We start from the raw sequence: 17,264 nt of genomic DNA, 5'->3' as shown, positions 1-17,264 counted from the left end.
TCCGGATCGATGAACTCGATTATAACTCGGAACCGCAACGCCTACGTGTCGCATAAAAAACATGTTTACGGGGTGACTTTTATTTCCACCTTGCTCGTAAAAATAAAAAATATTTTCGTATTCCCCACGTCACGCCTCTCCGAGACGAATAATTTTGAAATATCTGGAGAATAGAAGAGAATTACTTTCCGAAACGCGAATATGAAGGACACGATCGATTTGTTTGCTTCCCGCATCTTTTCGCGATACCGTTACTTGCTTCCGTTTACAATTTTCTTTTTCGCGATGTCAGAACTGCGTCGCGTTTCGGTCATTCGCGCCGAAAGATCGACGCTATTTTCCAATCGAGAAGTTTACGCGCTCTAACTACGTATATTACGAAAACCGCTTTTGAAGCTATGTATTTATTCCGTATTGTCTTATTTTACGAGACGTGGTAAAATTCGTAGAAAGAACTCGAGTCGGCATACGCCATCAGCACAGATCCAGGTCGCTGCTGAAGAATGTAAATAAACCAAGTCCAGAATCATTATCGCAACTTAAAGCACGGATGTGTAAAATAACGCGATCGAATTCCTCGTTTAAACATTTTTTTTTACTTTTAACATAAGTCGTTTTTACGAAGCAACAAAGTTATAAAAAATATAAAATTACTTTTCGTCAAACTTTCCATTGCCCTCTATGTTGCATTATCTTCGGACAATCTACTTGAAAGCTTTCTTTCACTTTGTTCTAACTCAAGTATACATGACAATTAGTCGTTTTACTCTCTTTCATCGTGCTCATTGTCCGACACAGAATGTAAGAGGCTAAGCGTACGTTATCCTAGTTGTAAAAGAAACAGCTCTGTCCGTACGTATAAAATCAGCGTTATTCGTCGTCCGTGAACCAATTACACGTTAAAATGTGATCCTACGTGCATCTCGTCGTCACGGTATCCTGAGTCCTTATCGAAGGCAATCTTCGTGGCGTAACATGATTCGATCCCGCAAATTCCTCCCCTCTCTTTCTCTTATCCTTTGCCGCCGCACGATACACGCCGGATCCCGGATCGCGTGCTGCGATCCAGAACCGCAAGATCGGCTATCGTGGGCCGCGGGCACCTCTCTCTCTCTCTCTCTCTCTCTCTCTCTTTCTTTCTCTTGCTTTCGCTCTCTCTCTCTCTCTCTCTTTCTCTTTCCGTTGTCAATAGTCAGGCTTGACTCATAGAAACGGGTTCCGCTCGCATTCCGGACGTCCAGCCTGCCGTTCACGGCAGAAAGCGCATCGCCGCCGTCCATCGATAACTGCGCACGTGATGAGCGGGATTCCGGTAAAACATGCTCACGAAAAACGCGCGCAATGTCGAATTTTGACAAAATAACGTTCTGCAGAATCACAGAAAACGATTTCGTATTTTTGATATTTGAGTTTAGACTCTTACCCCTTTCAAATTCCGCTAAAATCCATTTTTACACGTTACTACTTTTACGCTCTTAAAATTGATCCATCTCCTAGTTCTTTCTTAACGCAATAAGCTAAATTTCTAAGAATCCTCTTAGTACTCTTTTAAATATAGAACAAGCCATATATAAACGACGAATTCCGAAAAGCAAACGTTGACTCATTTCTTTTAGATAAGACTGCTATTGCAACGATTATAATGATTTAATTGTTTTTTCCGCGACTCTTATCTTTTATTTTTATTACATGACTTCTTCATCAAGAGCGTATCTATCATTATTCTTACGTCGAGAGCTGCAATGGTTGTTATACATTATTCGACGTGCTCATTTGCTTGGTAAATTGATTACTTATCCATCGCCAAAGCATTAATCGGTGGACACATCGAGATAATCGGTAAAGACATTCGTCGTTCGTGATTGTAAAGTAGAAACGACGTACGGACTCCAGCTGCGCGGATCGCTAGACTAATACGAGATGTATTTAAGTTCTCTGCTCGTGCGTCGCGTGTTTATTTGCGGTCGCGTGATTTGCATGGAAACAGAGAGAAGCGCGGTTTGAGGAAGTCGCTTATTAGCGGCAACCAGGGTATTATCGACACGATGCCATTGACATCATTAATCGTCATTCCCATCGTTTCGCTCGGGTAGCGAACATTTCTAACCGGAATGGACATTCGCGTCGCATTGATTACTAGCTTGCAAGTTCCTGTATTGATTATAGACGCCTTTCAACTTTCAACGTTGAATCAATCTCCGGGCAATCTAACATCAAATTTCTATCAAACTCCATCTTACACAAAAAAAACATTTCAGTAGAACCTTAGCAGAAACATGCGGCAATAAAAAAAATGTAACCAATGTTGGTAAAGAGTTGAACTACTCAGAGACCAAACCGATCAACTTCATTTTCAATTTTTTAATTTTGGTAACAGAATCATACATGATTAGTTTATAATTCCATCTAATTTTTCTACTTTTTATTTCATGGAATTGACCATTTTAGTTTCTGGAAGGCTCAACTGGAAGAATCAATTTCATAAAAATAAATATATATATAAGCATAAAAATATATCTTTACAACACAGAATGTGTTTCCTAGAAAATTAGGAATTAATTAAATTAATTTAGTATTTTGTCAGTGTTTCACTTGCAGACTTCGCGAGATATTGTTTCAGCGCTCGCGGCGCGGTCAGCGAAATTATGGGATTACGTGCGCGTGTGAGGTTTCCCCGGCTACGACCGAAGTCCTATGCGCACCGTTCTTATCCAATTTCACGACTTCGTCGTCTTCCATCGCGGTCGCGGCTTCGTTTTCCTCCTTTTTATTTCCCGTCGGCGTTCGCGGCCGACGCGGACGACCGGCGACCGGCTCTCCTGGCAGTATCGCATCCGGCGATCGATATTTACGAGATAAATAGATCCCTCAAAGGGATCCCTTTAAGGAAATAGGAATACGCGTGTATTCCTATTTCACTTAATGTATACAATCGAATTATAACGCCATTTTAATTGCACCGCGTCGCAATTTATTTAACGCTTGCAGATTATTTTCAAACTTGCGTCATCAATCAGTTAATATAACCGAGTCTCTGGACAATCTCGATATTTGTTCGAATCTTTAGGTAAATATTCATAATGTTGCTTTCGCTTTAACTCACGCGGGTCGAACGCACATTCATTCGCGTTTGCAAATTTCCCAAATTACTTTATCTATTCTCAATGAAATTAACGATGTTTCTTTACGATTGATGGTATATTTTTGTACGAACTCTTTGCTTCTTACTTACAATTTTCACTTCTACAATTTTCAAATCTAAAAATATGGGATATATTCACACGCTACTTGATACATCTCGCAAAGACTTACGGAGTCGCGTTAATGATCTCCTAGCGTATGGCAATGTGATTCCCGGAAGACGTGTCGCCATAACGTTATAACGCAATCCACGAGGCGACGTCTAATATTTCTGATTGGAGAGCCGATGGAATCTGGCCTTTACAGACAGGTTTCTTTCAGAACACCTAATGACCGTGTATCTTGTATGGGCCAAGTGCTTAAATTACCGACGCGCGAGGGGGCATCATAAATACGCTCGTAACGTGTCGTCGTTCCCGAAATTTATTTTCATTGTCCTTTAAGAGCGAACTCGTTGGAATTGTCGTGAGCGTTACGAGGACGATTCTTCTCTCAAAAAATCAAGTACAGGACTCCCTAAATTCGAAAAAAAGTGTTTCTTGAAGAAGTCATTCAATGTTAGTCGTTTGATTTATCAAATTTCAACAAACTAAAAGAGAATCATATATCTAGACACATACGCGTCGTAGGATCGTACCAGTTTCAACATCCAGTTTCGTTGCACGCTGTGCACGTTGCAAAAACAAACGTGTTTTAACCGTCGATCGTTCAATATTATCGTGCAGCATCACGGATGAATTGACGCTGCAGTATGGAGCAACACTTGGAACATTTCCGTTTTCACATAACGGACGATCGGCGTAAATAGCCACCGGCGAAAGAGGGAGGGAGACAGATCATCCAGTGCGGCTAGATCCGCGGCAAGGTCAATGATTTTCCGACCGCGGACCGATGAACTTGCGCCTCGCGCCAGTACCAGTGTACGTACGTACGTACGTACGTACACCGAGGTCCAGTCGTGGAGTCGGGCCTCGACGTGGCGACGAGAAGGCAAGAAAAAGAGAAAGAGAAGAAGGGAGAGAAGGAGAAGGAGAAAGAGAGAGAAAGAGAGGAGAAGGCAAGGTCGTTGCCTAGATAACAGTTGCAAGGTACAGTTGGCTCGCATGCCTGCAACTTCGGGAGAAGAGAACGAAGGGATGTAAGAGAGAAAGGGCGGCTGAAGGGATCGACGTGGCGAATCGTAAGGGAACGAAAAGGAAAAAGAGGAAGGGTGGGAAAGAGAGAGAGAAAGAGAGAAGAGAGAGGGGACCCGAGGAAAGGGAGATAAGAGGCCTCGCGTCGACGAGAGAAGGAGAGTGTTCGTATAACGAGCGCAACGGGGCCCTATAAAGGAGCAAGCGAAAGAGAGGGGGACTGAAAGGGTTAGGAAGGGGTTATGCTATCGGCGTGATATCTTTTCTTTTTTTCTTCCGTTGGACCGCCGCGGCCGCTATGGTTAGAGGAACGATGTGAGAGCGCAGTGATGTAAGAGAGATGTATATACAGAGAGGGGCCCTTCTTCTTCTTCATCTTCTTCTTCCTCTTTCCTTCTTTGCCGCGACCGTAGGTCCAACCTCTTCCCTCTCACTGCGTTCACCCCCTTCCGCCGCTCCTTTACCTACCGTATACTCTCGTACCCTTCCGCCCTGTGCGCGTTTGTACTCCTCGCTCTTCCCGTCGCGGACCGACCCGAGAACATGGACCCTACACATACGCGCCCGGACCCACTGAATTTAACGTGGCAGGTGCCTGCTGAATGGACGCGGCTAGGGCCTCGCAACGGGCCCTTCCCGCCTGCCCGTTTCTCGTTTCTCTCTCCTTATTTCGTCCCGATGCCGCGTCGTCTCTCTGCCTGCCTGACTTTCTCTGTCTTGCCTGTCTATGGCCAGCTTCCTCTCTGTCTTCTTCGCCTCTCTCTCTCTTCCTCTCTCTGCCTCTCTGCCTCTCTCTGATGATGGCCGCGATCGCTCTTGCTTGCATTATGGCACACAAGAAACGCTCGACGAGCGCTCTCAATCATTTACAGAGAGTCACTACTCCGCGTTGACGAGATCCTCGGCTCCTCTTCTTCTATCTGTCTTCCTTCCTTCCTTCCTTCCTCCTTTTTTCTCTCCGCGCTGCTCTGACCAGCGACGGTGTCCGTGACGGTTTTGCTCTATCCACCGCTGTTTCGCGGAATAGCGTGTAACGAAGAGCGATCCGAGTTCGCTGTTACCTGCTGGCGGGTCGTGTCGCTCTCGAGAAAACAGGTGGAAGAGGCAGGTAGGCAGGCCAAGGCTTGATAGACTACGCGGTGGATCGCGAATGAACGGCATGTCATTCCTCGGCACGAGGGGCGTGGGGCGAGGCGGAAACTGCTGAGGAATTTGGGTGCACAAGGTAGCTCGAAAAACGAGCGGCGCGCGTAAAAACCGGCCGCCATTCAGCTGGCTTCATTAGACAGGAATTAGCGTATCTTTTACGCACACACAACTATCGTGCTTATCTTTGCTCATCCGACAATCTCAGAAGATTAAGCTCAGGAGATTGGACAAGTGGTTTCAAAACCGTCAGATATTCTTTTAATCACCATTATATAATGATTCCCTAAGTTGGTATTTCTTTGACGAAAACGTCGCGGTATCGAGATCATTTCGAAACGAACGCTGCGCGGTTAAGAATAAAGGTATTTTGACGAATTACTTATACCTTGGTGTGGAAAATAAATAACAACTTTTTCCTCACGTCGCATTCTGCGTTTAAAAAATATCTAAGATAAAATCATGAAGAAGCGTATATCTTTGCGAGATGTGTCATTATTGTCGATCCTTAATTTCTACCGCAGTTTAATCGATTTATTGACTCCTACTATATACTAATTACAATATGGACAGTGATGGACATTTTAATTAACTGCTATTAGCGTCAGTTGACATTAATAGAGCCGGTTCTATCTCTATCACTATCTCGTAGAGAAGATCGCGAATCCGTTTTCGAACGGATGCGGCTGCTTCGGGAGATGAGAAAGTACGAGTGAGGAGGAGAGCGACGCGCCGGCCACAGGATCGGGCAAAGGTAAAGAGAGAACGCAAAGAAGAATTGTGAGAAAGGAGAGAAAATTGCAAAACGACATACCGTGCGACCGCACACGCCGGGAAGATAATTCCATGGTGTGCGGCTTAAAGCCGCGCGCAATTTGGCCTCACGCCAACGTTTAAAATGTGTTACAACACAAACACCCCGGTGGGAGTCGTTCAAAAAAGAAAAAAAACAACACGAAACGCAAAATCTGCGCGGTTAATTCTAATTGCGTGATAAATAAAAATTGACGAACGTAGAATGAATAATAACTAATTGTAAGAAAAGCGTAAAACGTTCAAGGAAGATTTCTTATTCAAATATCAGGAACGCAAATTCTTGCTTACTGCGATTCGCTAGTTCTCTTCGTCGATTCCCGAGCTAAAGCTGTATTTACTTGAAATCTGCATTTATCTATTTTTATCGTAGATTTATATATCATATTATTACGTATCCTCGCCAAAACCGTTTGAAACCCCGCGCAAAATGTTGCTCGTAATTGTCGGCTTTACGCGCGATTCTTGCTCCTTTCGCGCGTGCACGCGATCCTGCTTGCGAAGTGTGTTAATATGTGATTTACACGAGAAGATAGAATTATCGCCGCCGCCGTTGTCGATACCGCCAGTCAAGAAAGAGACGAGGAAACGAGTCGTTGCGGTTAACGCGTGAATACGATGCCACACGCTGCCACTTTGCGGGGAAAATCTCTGAGGTTTGACGTTCCCCGCAGGATGCAGGCCCGGAGGAGGCGGAGGAGGAGGTAAGAGAGACCAGAACACGCGGATATTAAAGCTGAAACGCGCGCGTCTCATATTCCCGAAGCGGAGAGCTAAAAAAGCTGACAATGAGTGCCCACAAATCGGATCGCGACAGAACGGGATACTGGTGTTTCCTCCTCCTTATCCTCGCAGGATATCGTCGCCACCCTGATCGACAAGCTTAGGACAAAGTATCGTGTTACCGTCCCACACACTTACAATTTGCGAATGCTACTCACGTATTTAAAAATTCGAAAATGCCAGATTTCCAGAGAGATAGATTTTGTCGTGTAACGCTGCAAAGAAAAGCCTCCAAAGTGAGAGATACTTTTAGCAATAAAATATTTTTTTCACATTACTACAACTTTTACTTATATTTTACGTGCTTGCATTTTTTGTGTTTTATGGCTTGTACTATTTTATAATATTTTATATAACGATCCTCTTTTATGGTATTTTGAAAAATAAATTTTACTATCAAAGTGGACGTAACATTTTTATTCTAAAAATTTATTATACGTTAAAAACATTTTTAATGTATATGTTTAAAATATCATTTCAAACGTAAATATTTAAATTATAATAACTTTGGAAAGAGGGCGAATGAAAACAGAGGCTCTCAAGAAAGAACAGATATCTGTTCCTCGAAAAGGGAGAAAAAGAAGCCTCAAATGTCCTCGGGAGTGCATTCCTGCCGTTGGTACGACACACCTGCCGCGGGCCTGCAAATTGCGCCTGTTATCGCGATTAAACACGCGCGCGTCATTGTCGGCATTGGCGCGCGAGCACGGGTATAAAAGCCAAATAAATTCCACGAATTTCACGCTTAAACTCCGGCGCGAGCTCGGCTTTCGCTATTTTCCAACTTTAACGCAGGCCCGCTGCGCGAGCGGACCGTGTCCGCTCCGTGTAAACGACAAATCCGTAAACCCGTCTCGGCATGCTCCTTAATAATGCGACCTTGAATTCCGGAGCCTTCCCCGCAAACCTTGGCCGCTCATATTCTCTTCATCGGGGCTCGAACCGCTGACAATGCGCGTTCTTCCGACTTGGGATCGACGCAATAAAAATTGAACGAAACGTGACGGATAAAATAAAAAAGTTTATTTCCGCTTCCAAATTGATTTCGCGATGCGCGTGGCATCCTCGCGGAGTGCAGCGCGTTCCAAGATAAACGAATGGTCTGTTTGTCTAATAACGATAGTAATAATAATGGAGGGAGAGGCACCACGTGGTGGAGACACGTCGCGTGTTTGTTCGATCGAGGGAAAAATAGGTCGTGTAAGTGACGTTCGGCGTGAATACGAAACGACAGAAACGGCATGAACTCTTTACGGCGCGGGCCGCGGACGGTGACGTAAGGCACGGACTAATCTCGTTCGTGACCTCATTATTACGTTCTATATTTCCTCTTGCTTTATTTTGTCAATTGTACATGACTAGGAGCCACGCTATCTTGTGAATTTATCTTAGTTTCAAGATAGCTCGAAGTTCGTGGATCGCGATGTCGCGACTTTTCTGCCGCGGCATGAATTGAGACTGTCTACTTTCCTGTTATCCTATATAACTTATATATCGTTTTATTTCTAAATCGACGTCAACGTAATTATCGTCAATGCAAAATGAGCTGTGGAAATTATATCGGCGCGCAAAGTGAGTATCGACCGTCTGATTTTTCGGAGCAGCTTGACGATCTAAAAATGCATCCCACCAGAAATAGGATGCCTTCAATTACTACGTTTTAAACTGGGCCATCGGTCTGAGTGTGGAAATCAATTACGAATACGATGGTAAAAAAAAAAAACGCGGTAGCATTCACACCAATGTAATTTTGCCTCTGATTTGAACGGAATAGAGCTTAATCAGCATTGAGAAAGCATCTGTCTCTGTACGTGTTTTCTAACTTTTAACTTTGTTACAGATATTGTATCTCGAATATGAGATAGTTGTTCTCAATCAGCGTACCGTGTAATAATAAAATCTTTCATGTCACGTTCGTTTAAAAGCGTCCCATTCAAAAAGAGAATCCTGTTTATTTTAAGTAAGAATTTCGTTGAAAACTATCTCTCAAGAGTTCGAAAGGAATATTGGAATATAACAGAACAAGCAGGATATAATTACAATAGCCAGTTAGTTATTTCCAACGCTGCTCGAAAGCCCGACCGCGCCCAATTAAATCGATCACCGAGTATACATACTTGCGACACGTGCGAGTGCCGTGTGCCGTGTCGCAAGTATATAATATAATCAAAGCGCGCCAAGAGGCCAAGGTTCGCTCATTGTCGGTACCAGATATTGCTGGTAATCGACGCGAGTTATTTCCCGAATTTGGAGTCGGCCGAAAGCCGGGGCCCGCCCGGCTCGGGGCCCGGGGTGATTTCGGCGCGTAAACGCGCCGCGGCCGTTGCGTCGCGTCGCCGTGCCTCTCTTCGTTCGAGCGCTTCGAGGATTTGAAGGCGCTAACGGAGCGTCCATTAATAAATTTCTCAATAAGAATCGATCGACGCAAAAACCGGCTTCCCCGGTCCGCGACGTCCGCGATGAGGAGTGCGCGAGAGCCTGAGAGCCGCGCTGATCAGCGAGACGCTGTCACGCGTGTTCGCGCGCTAACGGAATATTCTCGTCGTCTCTCGCCGCTCTTACGTCTCACGTTCGCGGGACGGCGGACGTTTGTGACGTTTCGGCCTGACGAATGCGCGGAATGCGGGAAGCGTGACAGATCGGCCGAATAAAGAAACAATAAGAGAGAAAAAAAAGGGAAACCGCGGCAGGACCTAGACGGAGTTCGTGCTCGTGCATCTACGGTACAGAAGTCTGAGCTCACCGAAATTATACCGGTTTCGGTATGCCGAGAGGAGAACTCGAGACACGCTGAGAGAGACGGAGAGCGGAGCGGAGCGGAGCGAGGCGAGCGAGAGCGAGCGAGAGAAACGGAGAAAGAGATGGGAAGAGAGGCAGAGAGAGTGTGTGAGAGATTTTCGCGCGTCCGAGGCTCCGCGCTCTATTCGCGGCAATTTGGCGAAAGGAATCGAAAACGTGCGCTCTCTCGGGAAGGAGAGACGGTTGTAGAAATGTCGAAGGAGAAAGAAAGAGAGGAGCAGCGAAAGGGCTCGCCCCGCTGGCCCCGCTGGCCCCGCTCGCCTGTCGGAGTCCGTCCCTGGGTAAGCGAAACCGGGCGGGCAGCTAACTCACCTCGTGCCACATTCCGCTGGGCTGTACCGCCGATGTTCCCGACGACGGCGACGACGGACGATGACCGCGCGAATCCTCCCGCCACGTGAATCCTCCTTCGTGAGAAGATAAAAAAAATCCTTCCTCGACTGGCGACGGCGGCCGCCTTTCTTCACCTTTCTTCCCGCGACTGAAAAGGCACCTGCACCGTGCGGGCTATTCGCTGCACTCGCGCACGTCTCGCTTTTCAAATTTTCAAACCCACCACACACACACACGCGTACACGACGCGCGGCGACGCACGACGCACGAGGACGGGGGATGCGCGATGCGCGCGCGGGCACGCACGTGAGAGGCCGAGAGGGTGCTCGACAGTGCTCGATCTCGGTGTACCGCCGAGCCGACCAACCAACCGACTAACCAGTTAACCACGACTAACCAGCCAGCCAGCCAGCCAACGGGGCTGCCCGCATACCGACCGCACACACGCGCAGGCTCGGCAACGGGTTTCTCACGGGGCGAAACGTCAACCGACACTCGGCAGACTTGGCTCTCTCGCGAGGAGCGGCAGCGGCAGCGGCAGCCGGCAGCTGCTCCCTGAATCCCGTAACCGGCGTCACGTCGCGCTGCACGCTGCACGTTCACGGCGTTCACGCGCCGACTGAACCGAACCGGCCGAGCGGGCCGAGCGACCAGGACGTACTGACTCGCTCGGTCGCCCCGGCCCCGGCCCGTCGCGTTCGCGACTCGCGACCGTTTCACGGTGGCGGGGACCGACCGTACCCCGTTACACTTACACCCCGTACCGAAGGAACCGCGAGCTGCGGCTGAGGTCGGCCGTGAAATTCCCAAGTACCCAAGGCAATCAGAGTATTCGTAATCTTATAAGAAAATTAAGCGCAAAAAATCAAATTATTTTTAAAATCTAGCTCTTTTTTTCGTCGACGATCTCACTTTGGCGGCAGGGTCAGCAGGGTGCTGGATAGCGGCGATAGCGCTTCGTCAATGAGTATGAATCAACCGTAACTTTATTTCGTAATATAATCGCTTTTTTTTACAGCAGAATGTCTTGTTTCTCAGTGAAGTATAATGAATACACGTAAACGATAATATAATGCGCATGGATATTTATCGTAATCGTACATCAATCAAAAATATTAAAATTATATATATATATATATATATATGTATATATATATAACTGCTTTTCTCTTCGATAAAGATAATTTACAACATACATCTTCTTTTTTTCTTTTTATCCTTATGTCTTAGACTGCCTTAGAGCTAACCGACGATTAGGTGTTTTTTCTTTCGAGTTCACATGTCTCACATGTGGGCGTTCGATCTTTTATCACGCACAATCCTCTATAAACAAGTTGTATGCCGTATGTTTCTCAATTATCACGCTACAAATGTCTAAATTTGTATTACAAGACATATAACGCTTAATTATAGTAGGTTTTATTCTACGATCAAATTAAACCAACAAAGATACAGTGCACATCGGTATCCAAGTTAAAGAAAGCCGTTGTTATTATTTTTACGCTCTCGGTATCTATAAAAACTTACATGGAAACCGTATTGTAGAACGGATCGTCAAACCGTGCTCTTCGAATATAACGCGGATCTCGACAATATTCCGACGTATATCTCATTTACGTATAGTAACGTGTGTATTTATATATATATATATATAAAATAATTACGAAATCCGTGCACCAAAAAAGCGTTACATTCATTCCCAACGGATTTCAACCGAGTTCGTTTGTTCCTTTATTGAGAACATACAAATAACGCATCTCGCTATAGGATTACAAGTATCAGGATATCTGAAAGCAAAAGGGATGATTGACTGTACTGCGAATACACTCTCGATCGATCGACCAAGCCGAGAAAGCGATTTTGTTAAATATAGCGGCAATCTAGATTTTCCATGCAGGTTCTGCGTTCATGCTCCTAAGAAACGTCATAAAGATATTACGCGGTAATAAACTATCGTAAATATCATCACGTTACGATCTACTCGATCTAATCAGCCCGACACGTTCGTGAAGAAATTTACATGGGAAAATGACATCAACGGAGCTACAGTCGATTTTCTGTGTTTCGACAAACGCAGAAAATTGATTGTATATAGAGCACATCGAAGAGGATACACGGACGAAGAACCAAGAACAGAGATTCGAAAGAGTGAACAACCGATCGCGAAACAAGTAGTAATGGCCATACCATTGACATTTCTCTATCTATCGTCTAAAACACAGATAAATCTGAATCTAAATAAGAAAAACTGCAAATTGAACGAATGAGTAGCGTGTATTCCGTCAAGACTGAGATAAAGGGGGTAGAAGGTAGAAGAGGGAGAGAGGGAGGGAGGGAGGATATAAGTTTATAATTTTTGACAGCCAGTTACCTCAAGTATCTCTCACGTACATCAACGTAAAAGGTAAATAAGGATAAAATTAAAGGTAATATTGGAATAACAGTATTGCAGATTGGTGGTTAGCTCATAGACACTTGTCCATTGGAGAGTAGTCTCTCAACGGCAGCATTTATGTCTCCGAACGTGGCGATTAACGCTGAAAAATAAAAAAGAATATTATTAAAAGGGTATTTTAGGCATTCGTTATTAATGTGAAATATTACAAAAATATATATTACTGTATGTTCAAAATTACTAAATATTATTAAAACATTATTTAATTTTAAACATCAAAACATAACACCGTTTGTGTAATAAAACGATATTATATTGAAAATATATTATATTGATGAAAGAATCCGTTTAATTATTTTTTCTAACTCTTGCATTAATAAAGGAAACGAATCAGACAGGAAGTGTAAACTGCATTGTCAGGATGACTCTAACCTTGTAAATTAGCATCTCTATTAAGAAAACCCATAGCCGTAAGTTGCTCTAACTGTGCTCTGTAACGTTCCTCTGGTGGAGGTACAGGTTGACCATCAACTTCTACACCTTGATTTAATGCCATTGCAGAAACCTAATACACATAAATGGAATATGATTTGATACATAAGTGTATGATACTTATATAAGGAATCTGAATGTTATATAATCAAATAGATATGGAAAATGGTTCTTATTATATCGAAATGCTAGTAGTACATTACAATACACATTTTTTTTATTCTCATTATTAAAGACTGTATTGTTTCGAAAGAGCATTAGCACATATTTAAATGAATTGAATTAATTTAAGATGTTATTCCGAAATCGCGTTATTTTTCTTGAAGAAAATTAAATTATAATATAACTTTGGAAATTAAACCATTGTTCTTACCATCCGTGCCATAAATTGAGAAAACGCGTCTTGCTGGTTGGTATCCGATGGTTGGCTGGTCGGTACGCTGGAATTCGTGCCGCCCGTGTTTGGTGTTGTGGGTGCGGGTGGGACCGTGAGGCCCATGCTGAAACACACCCGCACATACGTCCGTACTTATAGTCACGCGCTAATAAAATATCAATTTAAGACTAGCGGTAAAGTGAGAATAAAAAAATTTACTTTTCCACGAGTTCGGGGGCGACGGTGCGCAACTGCTCCATACCACGTTGTATCTGCATGATGGCAGCCAGAGCGTCCGGGTTGGTGACGACGCTCTGCATCTGGGGATTTTGCATCTGTTGAATGAAGGCGGGCATCATTGCACGCATTTGTTCTTGCATCTGCGGATTACCACGAAGGAACGGATTCGCTGCGATCACCCGGCTGGCCATCCCCGGATCAGCCGCCATCGCCTCTAGCATAGATCTCGTGTACGGAGCGTTCAACATGTTTCGCATTAACTGTGGATTCTCCATCATCTGTGCCGTGAGGCTCTGCATACCCGGCGAATCCAGCAGACCTCTGCCTTGCTGACCCTGTTGACCCTGTTGACCCTGTTGACCCTGTTGACCTCCCGTCCCACTGTCGGTCTGGCTCTGATTCCACGGATTCGGCAACGGATCTCGATTTTCCTGACCCTGCTGTGGATTCTGCAAGTCCTGATTGGAATTGTTGTTCTCCACCAGAGCGGCAAAGGGATTACGACCGATCGTCGCCGCCGCTAGCATTGGCTCCTGGATATCGCGATACATGCGACGTAGGGCGCTGTAGCCACCAGGTATGCTTTCAAGATTAGACAGAGCTCGATCGTGCGAGCGCATCAATTCCTGCAGCATCGACGGGTTACGTGCCAACTCCATCGTTTGCCTGGGAATGAATTTTCTTGAATAATATTGTGCAATATTGCACAACAAGTAAGTATCTAGTTTCTAAACCGTATTTAAAAATATTGACTGCCACTCGACAACTAACTTAAAAATACAAATAAAAAACATATTTAAAAGTTAAGAAATAGCACTGGAAAAACGTCAACTGTAACTGATCTAATAAGGAAGTAGGAGAAGAAATTCGATTTGAGATTAATCCTTCGTTCGAAATACAATCTTTAATACTGCGTAATATATGTGATTCATAAATCACGTGCTCGAGGAGATAAAAAAAAGAGACATAGTTCGACTATTGTATTCAAATTAAGTGGATTTTGATTGTAGTTTAAGGCGTACGGCTACTTACCGTAAAAGCTCGGGGTTATTCAACATATGACTGATTTCCGGGTTACGTTGCATCAGTTCTTGCATTTGGGGATTGGCGGTGACCAGATTGCGCATGTTTTCTGGATCGTTCATCAAACTCTGCACCAGCGGATTATCGAGCACTTGACGCATCGTTTCCGGATTCGAGAGCAATTCCCGTTGCATACGTTGCTGTAAGTCTATGAAATTAGCAGAACCTAAGCCAAGGGACTCCAATCCCATCAGTCCACCTAAACTCCCCAAGCCAAATGGACTGGCACTGACATCAGCTGTAATTTATGTACAATTGCCAATATTAACATTCACGATATCGCTATATACCTGCCTCTATAATATAAACACGTGCTTACAAATTTAAAACTTAAATATTCTTACAAGCTCTCATTAAATAATCCTTGGTTGTGCTCATTTAAACATAATTCTAAACATAAAAGATCATCTAATTTATTACATTAAAAATTTGTAAAGCTATAATTTAAATTTATATAGATATACATAAATTATTTTTACACATTTCTAAGAAACTTTTCTAGATATACTGTAAAGTCTTGGCACGTCATCTGTGGATCACAAAATACTTTGTTTTTGGTTCTATTGGTTATCTGTATCCACCGGCATATTAACCGGAACATTCCAAGAACACGGAATGTTCCATGACTCGCAGATAACATGTCAAACGTATCGAGGTTCAATTCCATTGTTGTATTTGATTAAACTGAAGCAAAGCCTGGTGGAATACCTTGTGGTCTCGAGGCCGAATTGGACTCCTGATTCTGTGTGGTGGCGGTGCGCGGGGCCTTGATCACCAGGTGCACCGCCAGACCGTCCTTGATGTTGTGCGTTTTGAGGGTCTCGTGATCCTTCATGATTTTGCCGGCGAAGATGAGGCACAGCTGATCGGCCTGTGCGTTGAACTTCTTGGAGACCACCTCCTTAAACTGCCGGCACACGTTCGCCGCAGGGAGGAAAGGGGGAGAAAAAGAGACAAACAGAGATTAGAGATGCCGAACTAACCCAATCGGTTTGACAGCTGATGCCTGGCGGGGCGCCAAAAGAGCGGCGCGAGCCCCGCGAACGGCACGCGAGGGGGACGTGGCTCGCTCTCGAACATCGTCGTCGCACACTTACTTCCTTTATCGTCGCATTCTCCTCGATCTCCACGCTCTGCTTCTCCTTGGGGGTTTTCACGTTGACGGTGATCTTCTTCGGACCACCCTCCTGCTGGCCTTCTGCCATCTTGGATCGGTAGATGACTCGTTACTTTCGACGCTCGCGCGATACTCGGTATACGCTCGCTCGCTCGCTCTATCCCTCCCGCTTCGCCGCCTCTCTCGCTCGATCTCACGGCCACGGAATTGCGCACCGTGTAAATACACACCCACGGCACGGCACGGCACGGCACGGCACGACCCGCACGACGGCGACGACGCCGACGACACTCCCTCGCGCACGCGGCCCGAACGTCCACCGCGCCCGATGCAACGGCGAGGAACTACGTTGGATTTTTTTTCCACCTACAACTCCGTGGCCCCGCGGAACTAGAGAGACTTCGCGGCCGGACGGTGACCAACATGCACGATGCCCAACGTACGGCGCTCGGCCATCACGATAAACACGCGGTGTCGAATAGTCGGAGTCGGATAGTCGCGCGAACCGCGCGAGAGATACGTGGATTCCGTCGGCGTTTTCGCACGCGAGGCCGATTTTGCGGCGCGATCGTGAGCCGGAGAAGGGCCACGTAAACCACCACCACCACCACTACCACGACAACGATGACGACGACGTCGACGACGGGGTCGACGGGTAACGGCGAGAGCGGCTAGGTTATGTCACGCTGCTGCCACCACCGAAACGCAAAAGCACCGCCGCGGGCGCCGCGACAATCGTGACATGCGCGCTCGATTCCGCCGGAATAATACCGAATGCCTGAATGCTTGTCCACTTTTCAATTTCAACTCGAATCATACCGAAACCCGGAACTGCCCGGAACGCGTAGTCTGCGCCTCCTCCCACTGAAAGACCGAGATTCTGCTTTTTTTGCATGTTATTAAAATGATTAAGAACGATCATTCATTTCAGAATCGTCTTGTTTTTTTCATATTCTTTATTTCCAATTTCAAATTGTCAAATTCTTAAATCTTTTTCAGAGAGGACGCGACGACCAGCGACGACGGGCGAGCGGGAACCAATTAAAATTTCCACAAAAAAGCATATTACATGTCAGTGCTCTAGATTTTTTTAAGAGAACTCTATATATAAATGTATATGTTGGTTTATTATTTATACTTACCTTACAATTTTACATAACGCGATAACATAAAATACGTTTTTCCTTTTTAAACACAGACGCATATTCTTATTCCCTCAAAGATAATTTAACGAAAAAGCATTTAACACGAAAATAATTATAGATAGAAATGATTGAATAGAACATAAGATTATACGTTGTTTTTTTTTCTCGTGTACAAAGTTAGAACATCTCGATCAGCGTTATCCCGAATTTGGACGGTCCTCGATTATTTAAATAAACGTGACTGTGTAACGCCCATTTAAATTCATGC

At 45.0% G+C, this 17,264-nt stretch overlaps 2 protein-coding genes across 2 annotated transcripts in view; both read right to left on the bottom strand.

Moving 5' to 3' along the window:
- Positions 1-10,965, bottom strand: part of LOC139773343 (uncharacterized) — a 32,843-nt gene extending 21,878 nt beyond the window's left edge. The window contains exon 1 of the mRNA XM_071707741.1: positions 10,128-10,965. The gene's annotated coding sequence lies outside the window, so the exon portion shown is untranslated. The remainder of the gene's footprint in view (positions 1-10,127) is intronic.
- Positions 10,966-11,116: 151 nt separating this feature from the next.
- Positions 11,117-16,525, bottom strand: Ubqn (ubiquilin). The gene is made up of 7 exons (XM_071707742.1): positions 15,832-16,525; positions 15,443-15,641; positions 14,684-14,972; positions 13,631-14,317; positions 13,409-13,535; positions 12,976-13,108; positions 11,117-12,685 (listed from the first exon to the last, which is right to left on the bottom strand). The coding sequence occupies exons 1-7, from the start codon at positions 15,937-15,939 to the stop codon at positions 12,609-12,611; spliced, it is 1,620 nt and encodes a 539-aa protein (XP_071563843.1). The 5' UTR covers positions 15,940-16,525; the 3' UTR covers positions 11,117-12,608.
- Positions 16,526-17,264: the final 739 nt, after the last annotated feature.

This window comes from Temnothorax nylanderi, unplaced genomic scaffold (assembly GCF_030848795.1).
Source record: "Temnothorax nylanderi isolate EJ_2023f unplaced genomic scaffold, tnyl_v1.0 TNYL_tig0060_pilon, whole genome shotgun sequence".
Lineage (NCBI taxonomy): Eukaryota > Metazoa > Arthropoda > Insecta > Hymenoptera > Formicidae > Temnothorax > Temnothorax nylanderi.
This window is presented reverse-complemented; position numbering and strand designations above follow the sequence as displayed.